At 32.6% G+C, this 17509-nt stretch overlaps 1 protein-coding gene and 1 long non-coding RNA gene across 4 annotated transcripts in view; one reads left to right on the top strand and one right to left on the bottom strand.

Moving 5' to 3' along the window:
- The window catches only part of LOC130450478 (proto-oncogene tyrosine-protein kinase ROS), a 42437-nt gene that overhangs the window by 17916 nt on the left and 7012 nt on the right, over window positions 1–17509 (top strand). For 2 of the 3 annotated variants that reach the window (XM_056788877.1, XM_056788886.1), the window contains exons 3-20: window positions 1561–1620; window positions 1772–2101; window positions 2161–2406; window positions 5106–5247; window positions 5439–5558; window positions 5674–6010; window positions 6661–6870; window positions 6928–7244; window positions 8224–8723; window positions 10214–10400; window positions 10461–10781; window positions 10845–11017; window positions 12425–12802; window positions 12865–14119; window positions 14858–15207; window positions 15995–16229; window positions 16290–16532; window positions 16587–16811. In XM_056788877.1, coding sequence (XP_056644855.1) covers window positions 1561–1620; window positions 1772–2101; window positions 2161–2406; window positions 5106–5247; window positions 5439–5558; window positions 5674–6010; window positions 6661–6870; window positions 6928–7244; window positions 8224–8723; window positions 10214–10400; window positions 10461–10781; window positions 10845–11017; window positions 12425–12802; window positions 12865–14119; window positions 14858–15207; window positions 15995–16229; window positions 16290–16532; window positions 16587–16811 — 5629 coding nt within the window. The remainder of the gene's footprint in view (window positions 1–1560; window positions 1621–1771; window positions 2102–2160; window positions 2407–5105; window positions 5248–5438; window positions 5559–5673; window positions 6011–6660; window positions 6871–6927; window positions 7245–8223; window positions 8724–10213; window positions 10401–10460; window positions 10782–10844; window positions 11018–12424; window positions 12803–12864; window positions 14120–14857; window positions 15208–15994; window positions 16230–16289; window positions 16533–16586; window positions 16812–17509) is intronic. The other variant, XM_056788894.1, reaches the window with a different exon arrangement.
- Window positions 1–17509, bottom strand: part of LOC130450547 (uncharacterized) — a 28363-nt gene that overhangs the window by 9211 nt on the left and 1643 nt on the right. The window lies entirely within an intron of this gene.

The following is a 17509-nucleotide window of genomic DNA, read 5'->3' as shown; positions in this document are numbered from 1 at the left end:
TTCTTTATTATAAAAATGCTCTTCGACGTAATCGCGAGTTTTTGGTCTCTAAATATTCTTCTGTATCTAAATATCCACTTTATTAGACAGATTCGACTTTTATTTTTTCCCGAAAATAAAAATATGATATTCAATCACATTAAAGTCAATCTAAAATAACCCTTACGATTATGGTTTCAACATTTTCATAAGATTCGTTGTTAAAATATTCAAAATATCGATAAATTTTTTGGAATTACAAACTCGCCTACAAAGCCGGTCCTGTTCTATTAGTTAAACGAAGCAAAAGTTGGTGGATGCGCCAGATTTTTGTTTTTTCTTTTAAATTTGTATTTTTTGTGACCCATTTACATGTTTCTGTAACCTGTTTCTGTTGTTTTTTGTTTGTTGGCGAAAAATTTCCAGGAAACCGAGATTCTAGAATGTGATGATAGTATATAAAACGAATTTTCAGCAACCGGAGGAAGAAAATTCAACAATTTAATGTCGTAGTGACAAGTAAACTAGATATTATAGTAGTAAAAACGTTATTTGAAATTCCTTTATATCGATGAAAATCGTACAATTGCGACAACACCGCATATTCTATTCGAAAGTCGTATCGTTGGTGTTAAATTATGAAATAGGCGTGTGACTTTTTTAACTGTGTTTATTAGGAGCGGATGCCACTGTCGACCACCATATTTGTTACAATTAGAATGCATCACGGCCTGATGTTCATTCAAACAAAATAATACAACTCTCTCTCTCTCTCTCTCTCTCTCTCTCTCTTTCTATCTATGTATCCATCTCCCTCACACTTATTTTATCATTGAATTACCCAACACGTTCCCATGTTTATTAAATTTATGTTTACGATGAAATTCCAAAAAATTCATTTACTCAAGATATTTTTATAACAATAAATTTATTTCGGTCAACGACTGCTGCGTATACAGGGTTATTATAAAGCGAAACACCAAATTACGGAACCAACTAGATCACAACAATAGAAAATGAGCATGCGTAAATCAAGGGCGAATCCAGGGTGCAGGTATTAGGACGAGTCCTCCCCCCAAAAACATGACATTTTAAGCCTTTTACCCACAAAATATAAGTTAATCACGTTGTTTTTGACACCATAATGACGTATTTTCCGCAATTTTTTCTTTAAACCTCAATTCCTCATCACGACCCCCTGGATCCGCGTTTGGCGTAGATGCGGTCCTACGATAACTGATTGAGAAATCCACATCAAACCGATTTTCCTACGCGGATCCAAATTAATGGATTCGGTAAATCCCCTACAGCTCTACATCTTTCATTTACTCGAAAAAATCTCTCTGTTCCATCACTAGTAAAACTCATTTTTACCCTAGTTCAAATTCAGATGTATCAAACTGCTAAATTAATTGTAATGTCGTGTCACTGTCAATTATTTTAAAATTTGAAGACTAATAATGGATATTATCCTTCGAATCGATATCTCAAAGGACGAAGAAGACAATGATCACTCTGTATACAACGAATGTACAGAATTATGAAAAAAATTCGTAATTCGTCATTTCTTTTTTATTGCAGTGTCTGAAAGGATGCAAAATATGGAAAAACGCACTCGCGACAACTTGCAGGGAATCTTGCGTGAGTATTACCACAATTATCAATGACACACCCTTTACAATAGTTTTTATATAATACAGTAAACAAATTATTATTAAAATGTTATTAAAACCACGATAATTGTTAGATTAGGTTCAAATTTTGAGTGCAAATTCGTGTTTTTTTTTGTTAGAACTCCACCGCGGAGCGCCCCAATCCCAAGGAACTCTACTGCGTCATCGGATGTAACGACGCCATGACGAAGTACTTCACCAAATTGCGTAAACTACTCGGAACGCCTCCGGCTCCCGCTCTCCTCGCCGATTCCCTCAAACCGGATTCCCTGAAGTTGGAATGGAATTTCCCGCAAATCGAAACGTCGGGTCTCACTTATCTCCTCCAATGGCAATACGAGGAGTTCGTTACGTCGAAATCGTCGTGGCAGTATTGCAGGAACACGACGTGGGATCCGGAAATGAACGTTTTCTTCGTACGCGATTTACAACCCTATACCAAATACAGGGTGAATAAAAATTGGTTTAATTGAAAGTAAACGATGTATTTATGTTTTTGTTTTTGCAGTTTCGTATAGCGATAATTCACGATTCTAATGAGGGGAGACATTTTGGGGATTTGGTAGTATCTGGCGAGAGCGTGGTGATTATAACGACGGCCGGCGGTCCGCCGGCATCGCCGCCGCAGAATGTACGCGCTATTCCAGTGGATTCGTCAAGTATAAGCATCAGCTGGGAACCCGGTCCCTTCCCGCACGGCCCTCTCCTATCCTACGTTCTCAATATCACCGATAATCATCGATCGGAAGTCAAGGTGTGATTCGGGATTATTTTGATACGTTAAAGTTACGATAATTTCAATTCTAACCCCACCTACGCCACTGGAATTTTCACTTTGTATTTATTCGAAAAACAGATATTTTATCCCAACTACGCCACTGAACATCTCATTTGGTGTTTATTTCAAATATATAGATACAGATATTCATCCTTACGTACGCCACTGGAAGTTTCACTTTGTATTTATCCGAAAAACAGATATTTAAACCCAACGACGTCAATGGAAATTTCACTTTGTGTTTATTTCAAACATATAAATACAGATATTTCCCCTTACATACGCTACTGGAAATTTCACTTGTATTCATTAAAAAAAACAGATATCAACCTCTACGTACGTCACTGCATTTTTCATTTTTTGTTTATTTGATAAACAGATATTCCACCCTAACTACGTCACTGGAATTTTCATTTTGTATTTATTTGGGAAACAGATTTTTTACCCTAACTACGCCACTGGAAATATTCTGGGTTTATTTCAAATATATAAATACAGATATTCACCCCTACGTACGTCACTGGAATTTTCATTTTGTACTTATTTGGGAAACAGATATTTTACTCTAACTACGCCACTGGAAATATCATTCTGTGTTTATCTTAAATATATAAATACAGATATTCACCCGTACGTACGTCACTGGAATTTTCATTTTGTATTTATTTGGGAGACAGATATTTTACCCTAACTACGCCACTGGAAATATTACTTTGTGTTTATTTCAAATATATAAATACAGATATTCACCCCTACGTACGTCACTGGAATTTTCATTTTGTATTTATTTGAAAAACAGATATTTTACCCCAACTACGCCACTGGAAATCTCTCTTAACATTAAATTATATAATTTCAAATAAATATGGATAATTTCCTCTACCGACGCCTATGAAAGGTGACTAATACCACTAAATAATTTGTTACAAAAATGTTCAGAAGGCGTAGAAAATTATTTAATACAAATTTAAATTATAAAAACTAATAATAAGCCTTAAAAATCTAATTTACACAAATTTGAAAATCTCATTTTGTGTTTATTTATCTCAAAGTGGAATCGTAACCTTAACTTAAAAAAAATAATCTCGAATATATTAGAATAATTTTGTAGCTGTCTCTCTTAACATTTCTTCTTCTTATTTCACACTCTCGAACTTTTGTTATGTAAATATACAGCCAGACAATAGACTTCGAGTTACCTAAACAATATGAAAGAAAATAGAATCTTTTTTAAATGCAAATGTTTTCATTTCAAAATTTACGTAAAAAAACATTTAACCCACGTTTTTCTCAAGTAAAGATCATCATCAACGTTAAAGAAAAAAATAGATACAATTATTATTATATTAAATAAATGTGGCAACAATGGCACGAAATTAACTTACAAACGCACATACGCGATTCATTAATGAGAGTCAAACGGCTGGTATCAAACCTAGACAGGACCGTACTCAGGATAACTTATTAATTTAATAAAAAAAATTTATTTGGTAGAAAGAAGCCGAATACGTTTTGGAACATCGTTTTAAATATTTTTTGCACTAGATATATTTGACAGCACAACTTAATAATTCCTATCTATTTATGTGTTTGTAACAGTCTATTGTTTATACTAACAGCATGAAATCTTCTTCTTCGCTTGGTACATTAGCTTTCTTTCTAAAATTTGTAACGAAACCATAAAAGTACGTTAAAGTTGACCAAAGACGTTTCTGAAACGAAATAAAAACGTAAACGTACACCAAACAAAATATTGTATTTAAAGAAAGTACGTCGATTTGGCAACGCCGAATTTTGGGACGTTCTTAATAACCTACCACACTTAACATTGGACTAGCATATCGATGATATTGACGTAAATTAACAGAAAACATAACCTTATATCTCCGAAATGCTTCATACCAGAAATATTGGCTCAATATCATATTTATTTTGATATTTAGGATTAAATATGCATATTTTCCCCACCTACGCTACAAAACATTTATTTCGAATAAATAAATAAATATAACCCTTTAACTACGTCACTGAAAGTCTCAATATGTTCATTTAAAAAAAAATAGAGATTTTTCCCCTATCGAAGATTACTGGACCTCTTGATTTCTGTTTCCAATATATAAATATAAATATTTTCTTCTATCTACGCTACTAGAAGCCTTTTTGTGCTTAAACCGAATAAATAAACAGATATTTTCCTCTACCGACGCTTCTGGAAGACTCAATATGTTTATTTTACGTTAATAAATATATGCTTTCCTCTACGTACGTCACTGGAAAACTCAATGTATTTTATATAAATAAAAACAGATATTTTCCCCTATCTACGCCACTGGAAGTTACACTTTATTTAATCCAATTAAATAAATATACCTACGTCACTGGAAGGCTCAATGTACTTGAAATAAATAAAATTGGATATTTTTTTCTATGTACGCCATTGTTTATTTCAAATATGGTTATATACGTCAAAATATAGATAAAAGTGAGAGCTAAGTAAACACTCGGAATACTTCGAGTAATTGAAAAGGGTATTTAAATATTTATCTATAACAGTTTACAGGACGCGTTCGTTTTTCAGTATCAGAACCGTCCGAGAATGAATCATCAATACACTTTTATGGTTTGTGTTAGTGGATTTGAAAAAAAAAATGTTCAATTTAAATATTTACCTATAGGATATTCCTCCTGACAAATCTGATATCGTAGTAGGAGATTTGAAAGCACTAAATGATTATTCCGTTGAACTGAGAATGAGAAACAAAAACGGTTCCGGACCGCCAGCCACTACTATGGTGTCTACTCCCGCGGAAAGGCCAAGTTAGTATCAAAAAATTAATTAATACACGATAAAAATTATTCAGATTTATTAATTATTATCATTTTTTTGAAATACATTGACGTGTAGCAAACTATAATGAATGGACAAGTACTACTCTCAGCAATGTAAACAAACAGCAGGACCGGACTCGTATTATAATTAATAAAATTATTAATTTTTTTTGTTATAGTAACAAATGTCACCAAACCGCCATTAATATTAGCTACAAATTCAACTATTTTGGAATTAAATATTCTTTCTATGGACGAAGAACCTAAAGTGTTGTATAAAAGTAATATCGAACTGAAAGGTGAGAATAACTTTCAACTATCGATGCATTTCATTCCCTACCAATCATCATCAGACTTCGTCTTATCAATTTTATAATAATGGTGACATTTTTTTGACACATTTATTGTTTTTAGGTATCGGATTTCATTATAACAAAAAACTTCTTTTCGTTACCGATAGCGATGGGTTCGTCTCGAAAATTCCATTATATCAGAATTCCCCAATTAATTTTAATGATCCGTATAAAAAAAATTTTCTTAAAATAGATATTTTGGAACCGCAAAATTTGGATTTCAAACCACTAGACGTTACTGTCGATTGGTTGAATGACCAATTGTACATTCTGGGCGAAATTAAATTCAATACAGCTTATATTATAAAAAGGTGTAATTTAGATGGTAGCGGCTTGATGGTAGTTTATGCCGGTCTAAGTCAAAAACCGTCTTCACTGCAGATCGATCCCTTGAACGGGTAAGTTATTTTTTTTTAATAAAAAATACATAATTTAATGGTAGCATATTTTTGTAACACCTTGTATAACTTTTATAGGAAATTTATATGTTAAAGATGAATTAGCTACAAAAATTTATTTTCAAGATTTTCTCTTATTTCATTAAAATTGAATAAAACGAAAGTTTTATTAACAAATTTTGTAGCACGCCACTGGATATTTATAATTCAATTAATAATTCTAATAACTACAAATAATAATATGAAACATTTACGAATTTCTAATAATTCTCAAATTTATGGGACAAGATTATGTATACAATTTTTTTTTGTTATAAATAAACTATTTTTTCAAACATTCCTACAAATTATTGAACGCAAATTTAAAAAACTAAATTATAATTATTTTTATGTATTAAATTTTTGAAATGCAAGCCTATGTGAATCACATGATTACTCTGGTTTAAATCGTTGCCAATCTAAAATCTATCTCTCTCACACTCACAAATAATTGTAATGAATGAATGAAATATTATGTTTCTGTCTTTGTCTAGTTAGTAGCTTCCATGTCTTTTATATTCAGAGAATTCCACCAGTGGCGTCGTTCGATTTATAGCAGCATTATTTTAAATATTTCATTTACATTAAAAAAATGATTTTCTTTATTTTAGATATTTATTTTGGGTGATACAAGATTATAATAATGGTGGTTTTTTTCGTCTCGACATCAACGACGTCGGTAATGGTATACCGGCGGATAAAAAAATAAAAAAAATATTAAACGAAACTGAACTAGGAGCTTTCACTTTCGAATATCACAATTTCAACGTTCTAGTTTCTTATCAAAGATTAAATACGATAATGTCGGTAACTTTAGACGGGTGAGTTTAGTATGATTCGAAAATAAAAAAATAGTCCGTAATTTCAACTTTTTTTAGTAACGAAATTAAAAATATAAGAACGACAGTGGCGACTCCTAAATTATCTAAAGTAGTATCGTTAAGTATGGAAAATAAATTGTTTTATTGGACAGACGGAGCAGTGGTATATTTCGAAGATTACAACGAATACAGCAAAAGCTATTATCACAACGCTCTGGTTATCAATAACGGTTATTATAAAAAACTTTTTATCAATTCTCAAAGTTCTCAACCCTGGCCGACTCCCATCAACCCCCCTACCAACGTCCAAGCCATTTTCGGAAGGGATATCGCGAAAACAAGATGGCAACCGCCGCATTTGGTCGGTCTTCAAGGTATTTCGAATTTTTTACTTTAATATTTCCGATATATCCATTTTTTCATGAAAATAATAGTTAATGCGCAGTCGCAATGATCATTTCATCATATCGTAGACTATTCACAATTTGTTTACTAAATTGCTGAAATATAATTTTATCGTACTATTATTTCTTAAATATTTCTAAGGGATTAAAACTTACTGCGCAGTTATAACGGTCATTTTATCGTTTCAAGACCTGCTAGTTTGAAATTTGTCTATTAAATGATCAATTATTGACTTGCCCTGTAATTGTGAAAAGCTGAACTACAATTTTATCTTTGTCTTTAATATTTCTAGGGGACTGAAATTTGCCGCACAGTTATAACGGTAATTTTATCGTTCTACTATCGACCCGCGATCTAGGGGTGAAAAGCTGAACAACAATACTATGATTTCTTAAATATTTCTAAGGGATTAAAACTTACTGCGCAGTTATAACGGCCATTTTATCGTTTCAAGGCCTACTAATTTGAAATTTGTATATTAAATGATTAATTTTTACCCGCCCTCTAGTTGTGAAAAGCTGAACCTACAATATTACTCGCCTACTACGATTTCTTCATTATCTGCAGTATTTCACTTCAAAATATTATGAATCTCATACTTTCGATGGATTTTAACTTTCCTTTTTGTTTTTATTAATTTTCATTTTATTCTTACTCTAATTTCAAAAATAATTTTATCTTCCCAAAATTAAATTTTTCACAGTTTCTTAGCTCTTAAACATTTCCGGGTTTGGTTTTACAGGGGTTTTTCAATAAGTTCTTTCTTCATCAACGTAATCGATTGCTTCGTAAGAATTTGTTACAGGGCCGGCTTTATTTTCTATAGGGTAGGGAGCTTAGTGAAATTTCTGATTTCGTAATACGGGGTCATTTCGATAATTTCTTATTTCATCAACATACCCGATTTCCATCGTAATAATTTGCTACAGGATCGGCTTTTTTCTATAGGAAAGGGCGCTTGGCAAAATTGGTCTTACGAAATATCTGTAAGGGAAGCGAATACGGACAACACCATCGTCCACAGGAACATAAACAATACGATTTTTACCGTAACTAACCTCAAAGAAAACAGGGAATACATTTTAAAAGTAGCCGCGTACACCAATTCTGGTAAAGGACCGTGGTCTTCGGACTTTCGAGGCATAACCTTGAATTCGTCCAAAAGTCCGGTTCTGTTGTGGTCGGCGTCGGAGGGGCTGCTTCGGACAAACGCGGCCGGTGAAAATTTGGAAATACTGATGGATAAGAGTAGATTGAGGGATTACCATTATACCGATATCGCTTGGTACAAAGATCAAATTTACATGGTTGCCAATTCTTCTTTCGTTTATTGGTATAATACGACGTCGAGGAGATACGGTCGATTGACGGATTTGGATTCCGTCGGTAGTATAGCCGTCGATTGGATCGGGATGAAGCTTTATTGGTCGAATCCGAAACAACAATTGGTGAGTACGATTTTTTTTTAAAACCGTTCGAGTCGATTTTTACCTTATTGTTGGATAAAATAACAATTCGGGGGCATTATTTAACGTGGCAACATCGCATATTGCGAGGCTTTCGAGAAATTAACAAAAAAGAATTATATTGTTGAGTGTATAAAATTGAGGTGACAACATCGCAATTACCCAAATAATGATTAAAAATTCATTATTTTGTGAATAAAATTAAAGTAGCAACACTGCATTGCTCTAGATTTTCAACATTCCCATGGAATATAACGATTATTCATTGATTCGAATATAAAATTGATGTGGCAACACTGTACCCAGTATTTCCAAAATTTCATTGAAATATATCAAAAAAGTATAAGTCACTATCGGTATATAGTATTGAGGTGGCAACACAGGATTTTCCTCGATTTTATCAATTTGTTTGTTCAATTTTGGATGGATGATGCAAAACAAAAAAAACTTGATATTTCATAGTTAAAAATTGATTTGGCAACATCGCAATTCTCCAAAATTCCTATTTCGTGGAAAACATCGACACTGTAAATAGAACGGATGTGGCAACACTGCATATTACTAGATCTATTTGTTTTGTATACAAAACAGTTGTGACAACACGGCAATTTTCTCGATTTTCTCAAGACATTTTGTCGATTTTCCGAGGATGTACGGAACAACGAGAAAATTCATTATCTTGTTAAAAAAATTTATTTGGCAACCCCGCAATTCCCCAAATTTTCAGCAATGTTACAATGATGGAAAATCCATTATATAGCAAACAATATTGAAATGACAACACTGCATTTATCTAGATTTTCAACATTTCATCGGAACAACGAAAAAACATTTAACCATTTTTTTCTTACAAAAAAATGAATTAGCAACATCGCCTTTCCGTAGATTTTTTCAAGATATATCTCTAAGTTTCAGTAAGCGATACAAAACAATGAAAAAATTAATGATTTAGTAAATAAAATTGATATGGCAACACTGCATTTCCTCAGATTTTCAATATTTCATCGAAATATAACGAAAAAATATTTATTATTCGTTGTTTTTATAGAAAATTGATGTGGCAACACAGCATTGCATTGCATCAAATTCACTCACAATCTCAATCGATAGACATTATCATCATACAACGATAAAAATATTCATTATTTTGTAAATAAAAGTAATATGGCAACGCCGCTATACACTGGGATTTTCCAAATCGTTTGAACATAAGAATAACGATAACAATAAAATTATGATATGGCAACACTGTATTTCTCTATATTTGCAGTAGTCGAAAATAAAACAAAATAATAACGAGATGTAACATCACAGGTAGTTGAACTATTCCATTATGTACACCAGTTTTTACTTGATAAAAAAATTAGAAAATTTTTGTTTCCTATATTGTGTTATATTTTGATTTAAAATCAAAAATTATTCCACGAATAAACAGAATATAGAAAATATTCGTTTTTTATTTGTAAATCTAGATTTTACGAGGGAATTTGAATGGTACCGCACACGAACCTCTACTGACAGTCCTAGCCAAAGAACTGAACATCGATTCGGTGAAGGCGTACCTCTATTGGTCGACAGGGATCAAAGTAGAATGCGCGCATCTAAACGGAGTCGATAGATTCGAATACCACGACGTGCAATATTTTTCCGGCAAACAAGGTTAGAATTTCCACGAATTTCGAAAATAAACATAACCTCATTGAACACAATTATTTCCAGTTATGGGTTTAACGTTGGATTTCGAAGAAAAATACGTGTATTGGATAGTGAGAGGATCGGAGGGTTCGAATTTGTACAAAGCTCGAATGATGGGTCATTGGGAAAACGAAATACCGGAAGTAGAAAAAATTTCCAGTTTACAAAAACCTAATATACAAGGCTCGCTATGTTATTTCCACAAGCGTTTATTGTGGTTGCAAGACGATAAAAATGCTGCAATCAGCGATTTGTCCGGCAAAAATATCGCTTCCATTAACGGAAAATATCTACAAGGACTAAATATGGTTTACGTTGTGGATACTTCTTTATTAATGTTACCGGGTAAGTGATTTTTTTTAAGTAAAAATTATTTTGTGTTATTTGGGGGTATTTGTTTTGTTTCAGATCCGTGGCTTCAGTTGAACGTTATACCTGAAATGGTGGAAAGTAGATCGGTTCGGGTGGACGGTTCCTGCGATTCTTTCAACATAACTTGGGATCCTGTGACAAACGTAAATTACGGGACGGTTTTCTACGAAATACAAATCGTCAATAGGACGAAGATTGACGACGTAACGGTCAGTATTCCCGATACTTTTATTATACATTGTTGTCAGATATTCTACTTTTTATTGAAACATACTAATTTTTTTATTACAAATTTTGATACTTCTTTTTTTCATTTAAATTTCTGAATTTCATCAAAATTTACAAATACGTAAACTTCTATATACATGGTGATTTTTAGATACAGAATATATATATATATATATATATATATATATATATATATATATATATATATATATATATATATATATATATATATATATAATCTCTCGAATATTGTTTGTACTAATTTTAGAATTTTTGAAATGTTTATAACGCGCTCGATCACATCGTAATATCTACGTTTTTCTGGATATATACAAAATTTGAAAACGTATAGATATATACAAATATTGTCAAATCTTTTGCAATTATAAATACTTGAAATTTTTTTCTCAAATAAACTTTTACTTCCAAAACTTCCAAAATGACATTGAAATGATGCAATTATATATACAGGGTGATTTATATGTTTAGATTGCTTCAAATATACCGACAAATGTTTAAAACATTTTCATACTATATCTTATCACATTGTTGTCGGATCTTCCATTTTTTCTGAAGATATACTAAATTTTTACATATTTTCATACTTGGTTTATTTTTTTTATTCAAATTTTCAAAATTTCAAAATAACATCGAAATTTCCAAAAATGACGCAAATTTACATATACAGGGTGATTTAAAAGTATAGATGTGGAAAACTGTTGGGAGGATTTCTACGATAGATCTTATCACAGTATTCACATTGTTGTCGGTTCTTCCATTTTTCTGTAAATGCACCAAATTATTGTTAATTTTGAAAGTTTGATTGTTTTTTTCGAAATTTCCGAAAATCATGCAAAAATACATAAACAGGGCGATTTAAAACTATAGATCACCTCAATTAAATCGAAAACAGTTTGCGTTGCTGCCAAACCTCCCTTTTTTCTGGAAATGTCCTAAGCTCCATAATTTTTGGTTTTCGAAATTTTTCTAACATTTACATAATTGCCAGACCTTCAGATTATCTGGGAATCTACTAATCTTAGTAACTGTTCGACAGATTTTCATAATTTTTGGTGTTTGTCATTTTCATATTACGTTCTATCTTATGGTGGTATTTACATTGTTGCCAAACTTCCATTTTCTCGAGAATATTCTAATTTGAATCGAATAAATAATCCCGAAAACGAAGGATTTTTATAATTTTAGTATTTTCAACGCTGTTGAACAACTAGTATTTACATCGTTGCCAGATCCTCCAGTTTTTCTCAAAATATACGTAATTCTGTTGATCTATTGGTCGGTATTTGATTTTTTCCAAATCTATTCGTAGTATTTACATTGTTTTTCGGAATAAATAATTGGGGGTTATTCCCGTTTATTTTTTCTAGATAATAACGACAATACCGACAGTAAAATGCTGGTTAGAAGTCACCCCTTTCACTCCGATAAACGTCACAGTGAGATCTTTCACTTATTGGGCGTCATCTCCCGTACTACACACCACGGTCATCTCGCCGTCCTCGACACCCTCCGCCCCTCTAAACCTCAGAACTTTCGTCGAATACGACGTTCATTTCGCGACGATCATCATCAGATGGGATCCCCCCTTAAACCCCAACGGTATCCTACAAGGTTACAAATTGAGATGTTTGTGGTACGTGGAGAATAACGTCGAAATGGATTTATGCGACAACGTCATCAAAAGAAACAACGAAACCGAATATAGGTTAGAAATGGTCGGCAATTCCGGAGAATATCACTTTGAGGTTAGTTACACCACCCGGGGACGATCAGTATACGATATTTTCGTTTTTATTTAAATTTTCAGGTTCAGGCGTTTACGAAAATCGGTCTCGGAGTTAAATCTCCGCCAGTATCTGTGAATACGGCTTCGGAACGTCCGGTACCGATGATTCTAATGGCATCGGGAACTTCCATATTTTTAGACGACGTCGATTTGAATAAGACGAAACGTTTGATTGACGATATCGCCGAACCGAAACACGTCACTTACTTAATAAAAGAAAAAAAAATCTTTTGGTCCGACAAAAAAGGCGAGATGTACGAATTGAACACGTCTAACGGTACCCAAACGAAATTATTCGAATTTCGCGCCGATATCGACGATCTAACTATCGATTGGATCGGTAGAAATTTGTACTACGTTCGATTAATCGAAGATACCAATCGATCGGCGGTGTATCGATTAGATTTAAATCGAAATCCGTTAGAAAGTATAGAGATTTTCCGTAGTAATAATGGAATTATCAAAAAAATCAAAATATCACCATTCTCGAAAAAAATCTATTGGGTAGAGGAAGCGAACAAATCGAAATTCGAACTAATGCAAAGCGACTTATCCGGAAAAAATCCGCAAAAATTTTTCAACGATAATCGAAAAAGAATCGATTGTTTATTCGGAACGGAAATCGATTATCATTTCACAATCGATCATTCGGATATAAAAATTCGACCTAAAATAATTTTTTCCGATATTTATAGTGAAAATGTCGTTTGGTTCGATGAAAAATCCGAAAATTGCGGTTCGTTAATCGAATCGGATAAAATCGGGGGTTTTCCGTTGGAAAATCTCGAAAGCGATCTCGTAGTTTCGTATTGGACGCGAGGCGGTTACTTTTACGCCTTCGATAGACAAGAAAACAAAATATTTACCAAACAGATCGACGTTTCCGATTTGATTGTATACGGAAAACACGTTCAACCCTACCCCCCGGTCCGTTGTCTAAGCCCTAAACAACACAACAACTACACCCTCGCTCTGAATTCGAAAACTTCCGATTCATTGGTATTAGAAATGCCGGAAATCGCTTCGAATGAAGATTGTATGGATACGTCGATGGCGAGCGTTAAATATTCAGTATACTACAGCGTTTTTAACGAAAATTACGATTGTACCGAATTTCGTAATTGTTCGATGATAAACACTTTCGATAAAATATTGACTATCGATAGATTGAAACCTTACACCGAATACGCGGTCAGAGTTTCGATAAGTAATTATTATAGTGTGATGAACGACGTTATTATTGGACCGCCCGGTATATTCCGTACAGCGCCAGGAGGTAAGTTATTTTAATTATACTCCAACCTACATGAACCAAATTGCGACGCCGTTTGACGTTGCCTTCAGTTCGGGTCTCAAGCTCGAACGAGAGTTGTTAAACCACTCTAATACGTAGTAACGTCGAAACTAGTCAGTGATCATAAACTCCTATAAAAAGGTCGATTGACATCACGCTCTTCAGAGGAGATGTAATTCAATTTCGTCGAGGTATTAGCCAGGAAAGTAGTTGTTTTCTCCTTTGAAGAACGGCAGAATATATTTTCCAAATATTAAATTTCGAAATTATTATATTGAGTTTTCGTGATGGGATTGTAGCAAAATTAAACACCAAAGTGTACTAACTCTAATATATTTCCGAGCTTTCGAATACCTGTGTATTCATCGTCTGGAAATTAATTAAATGAAAATTCGGCGTTTTTATAGGTATTCAAATCAACGCTTGATTTACATAAAGAGTGAAATAAACAAAAAAAATAGAACAAACATAACCTAGAAATATGTAACTTTTAGATTAATCGTTTCGAACAATTGTAATATGTTGCCATATTTCTTAAAATTTACACGATATCAAAAATTTTTCGGGTAAATATTGAAATGAAAAAAATTAATATTAAATTTTCCAAATAATTTTTAACCTTAGATAAAAGCAGTAAAGACGTATTAACTCGAAGTAAAAAAACTGTTTCTTATATAAAAATAATTTATAACCTCAAACTTAAGGATTTCCTGTTTACAGTACCGACGAAACCTCGAAACGTCTCAGCCACGGTTCTAAGTCCAAATTTAGCTTCTATTTCGTGGTTACCACCACAAGAACTGAACGGAATAATTGTTTATTACGAAATCCATTACCAAACCGAAAGTACACCGTTAGGAGTGAGACAAAAAGGAGAATTAAGCGTCAACAGTTCCCAAGAACTAAATGCTTATTTAACCACCTTAACCCCAAACGAAACTTACTCAATTTGGGTTAGAAGCTACAGCGAAACCAATGCTTCTTCTAGTGACAGCGATAGGGTACAAATAATAACTTATCCTGAACCTAACGTTTTAATTTTGGAAAATAAAACCGCTTACGACATGGAGGTATGGGATATTCTCTATTTAATTTCAATCTTAAAGTTATATCTATTTTCCTAACCTCTTCCATTCAATTTTGACCCCAAAGCTTCTTAAATCCATTTAACGAACTTATTGAGTTCATTTTCCAACATTTACCATTAAATTTCGTCCCCAAACTGTAGTAAATCGATTTAACAAACTAACTGTGTCCATTTTTTAACTTTTACTATTTGATTTTGACCCCAAACGCTTTTTGAATCCATTTAACGAACTTATTGTGTCCATTTTCTAACCTGTACCATTCAATTTTGATCCCAAAGTTTAGTAAATCGATTTAACAAACTAACTGTGTCCATTTTTTAACTTTTACTATTTGATTTTGACCCCAAAGGCTTTTTGAATCCATTTAACGAACTAATTGTGTCCATTTTCTAACCTGTACCATTCAATTTTGATCCCAAAGTTAAGTAAATCCATTTAACGAACTAATTCTGTCCATTTTCTAGCCTTTACCATTCAATTTTGATCCCAAAGCTTATTAAATCGATTTAACAAACTAATTGTGTCCATTTTTCAACTTTTACTATTTGATTTTGACCCCAAAGGCTTTTTGAATCCATTTAACGAACTAATTGTGTCCACTTTCTAGCCTGTACCATTCAATTTTGATCCCAAAGTTTAATAAATCCATTTAACGAACCAATTGTGTCAATTTTCTAACCTCTACTGATCCGATTACTGTCTATTTAGACCCGATTTACATTAATATACGATGTGATCATGAAAAAAATTATGATTCGTTAATTTGTAGTTATCTTGGGAATTAACCGAACATATAAAATCATACCAAATGGAATATTCCCTATTACCAACGAACGAATGGCAACAAATCGACGATTTTAAAAAAGAAAATACCAGTATTCATATCAAAGTGAATAACCTTCGACCTAAAACTCACTATAAATACAGATTGAGACTTCTGTACGAAGGAAACGATGAGGAATACCTTTGGCCACGCGATACCAGGTTTACTTTCGAGACGCTAGGTATATAAATTCAAATTTAATAAAATGTAATTGTTTTTTTTTAAATGTGGGGATTTTAAGGCGACAGACCCAGTCCACCGGGAATACCCATTATTCAATATGTCAAACCAAATATTTACAAAGTCCTATGGGAGGCTTCCAAAGACAACGGGGCGCCCATTGAAATGTACAAATTGGAGGGAAAAATATTACGGTTTTACAGAACCAAACGAAATACCAATAGAACTACCCCCTTTTTCAATACATCCCCTTCTATTGAACTAGAAGACCCCGAGCAATGGATTACTTATTACAACGGAACCAGTATGTAATTATCACGTCACAAATTGACAGTTTGTTAGGGAATTTTATTTTTAGATACATCTTGGATCATAGACGGTCTAAATGAGAAATATAAATACGCGTTTAGGGTGTCGTCTTTAAATTCTTACGGTTGGAGTAACGTCAGTGAGGAAAGTAACGAATTCGATTTGACGGAGGCGGCGAGAATGGCAGAAAAACAGAGCCCCATGAAGCTGATTTTGATCGCTACTTTGGTACCGCTGTCGATTTGTGTTTTCTTCATTTTGGTTTTTGTTTATCGTAAGTATAAATATTATATATTAATTAGGTGAAAAGACTTTGCTTTATGAAGACCGAAGATATTGAAAATCTATCTAAAATAGTGAAAAATTAATGTAAAAAGTGAAATTAATGAGTACATTTTTAAAGTGCCACATAAAGTAACAAGAAAAGTTTGAAATAAGTGAAATTTTGAAAAACTTTATATTTTTTTCAGAAACATGTATAATGACCCACATAAAATAGTAAAAACAGTATTAATTAGATAAAAAGACTTTGCATTAAGACCGAAGATAATGAAAATCTATCTAAAATAGTGGAAAAGTAATGAAATAAGTGAAATTAATGAGTACATTTTTAAAGTGCCACATAAAATAGTGAAAAAGGTATCAAATAAGTGAAATTTTGAAAAACTTTGCATTTTTTCAAAAACATGTATAATGAACCACATAAAATAGTGAAAACAATATTAATTAGGTGGAAAGACTTTGCATTAAGAATGAAAATAATGAGAATCTACCTACAATAGTGAAGAATTATTGCAAAATTAAAAGTGCCTAATAAAATAGTGAAAAACCTAACCAATGTATGGAATAAGTGAAAAGCACATATTGGTGGATACTTGAGGGTGGGGTCTAATCTATTTTTGGTTATAAAAAATCGATATGTTCAATATTTTTTTTGTTTTGTTAATTTTTTTTTGAGATAATTTATGATGA

The sequence above is a fragment of the Diorhabda sublineata genome, chromosome 1 (assembly GCF_026230105.1).
Source record: "Diorhabda sublineata isolate icDioSubl1.1 chromosome 1, icDioSubl1.1, whole genome shotgun sequence".
NCBI classification, from domain to species: domain Eukaryota; kingdom Metazoa; phylum Arthropoda; class Insecta; order Coleoptera; family Chrysomelidae; genus Diorhabda; species Diorhabda sublineata.
Note: the sequence above shows the minus strand (reverse complement) of the source record. Positions and strands in the feature narration are given on the sequence as shown.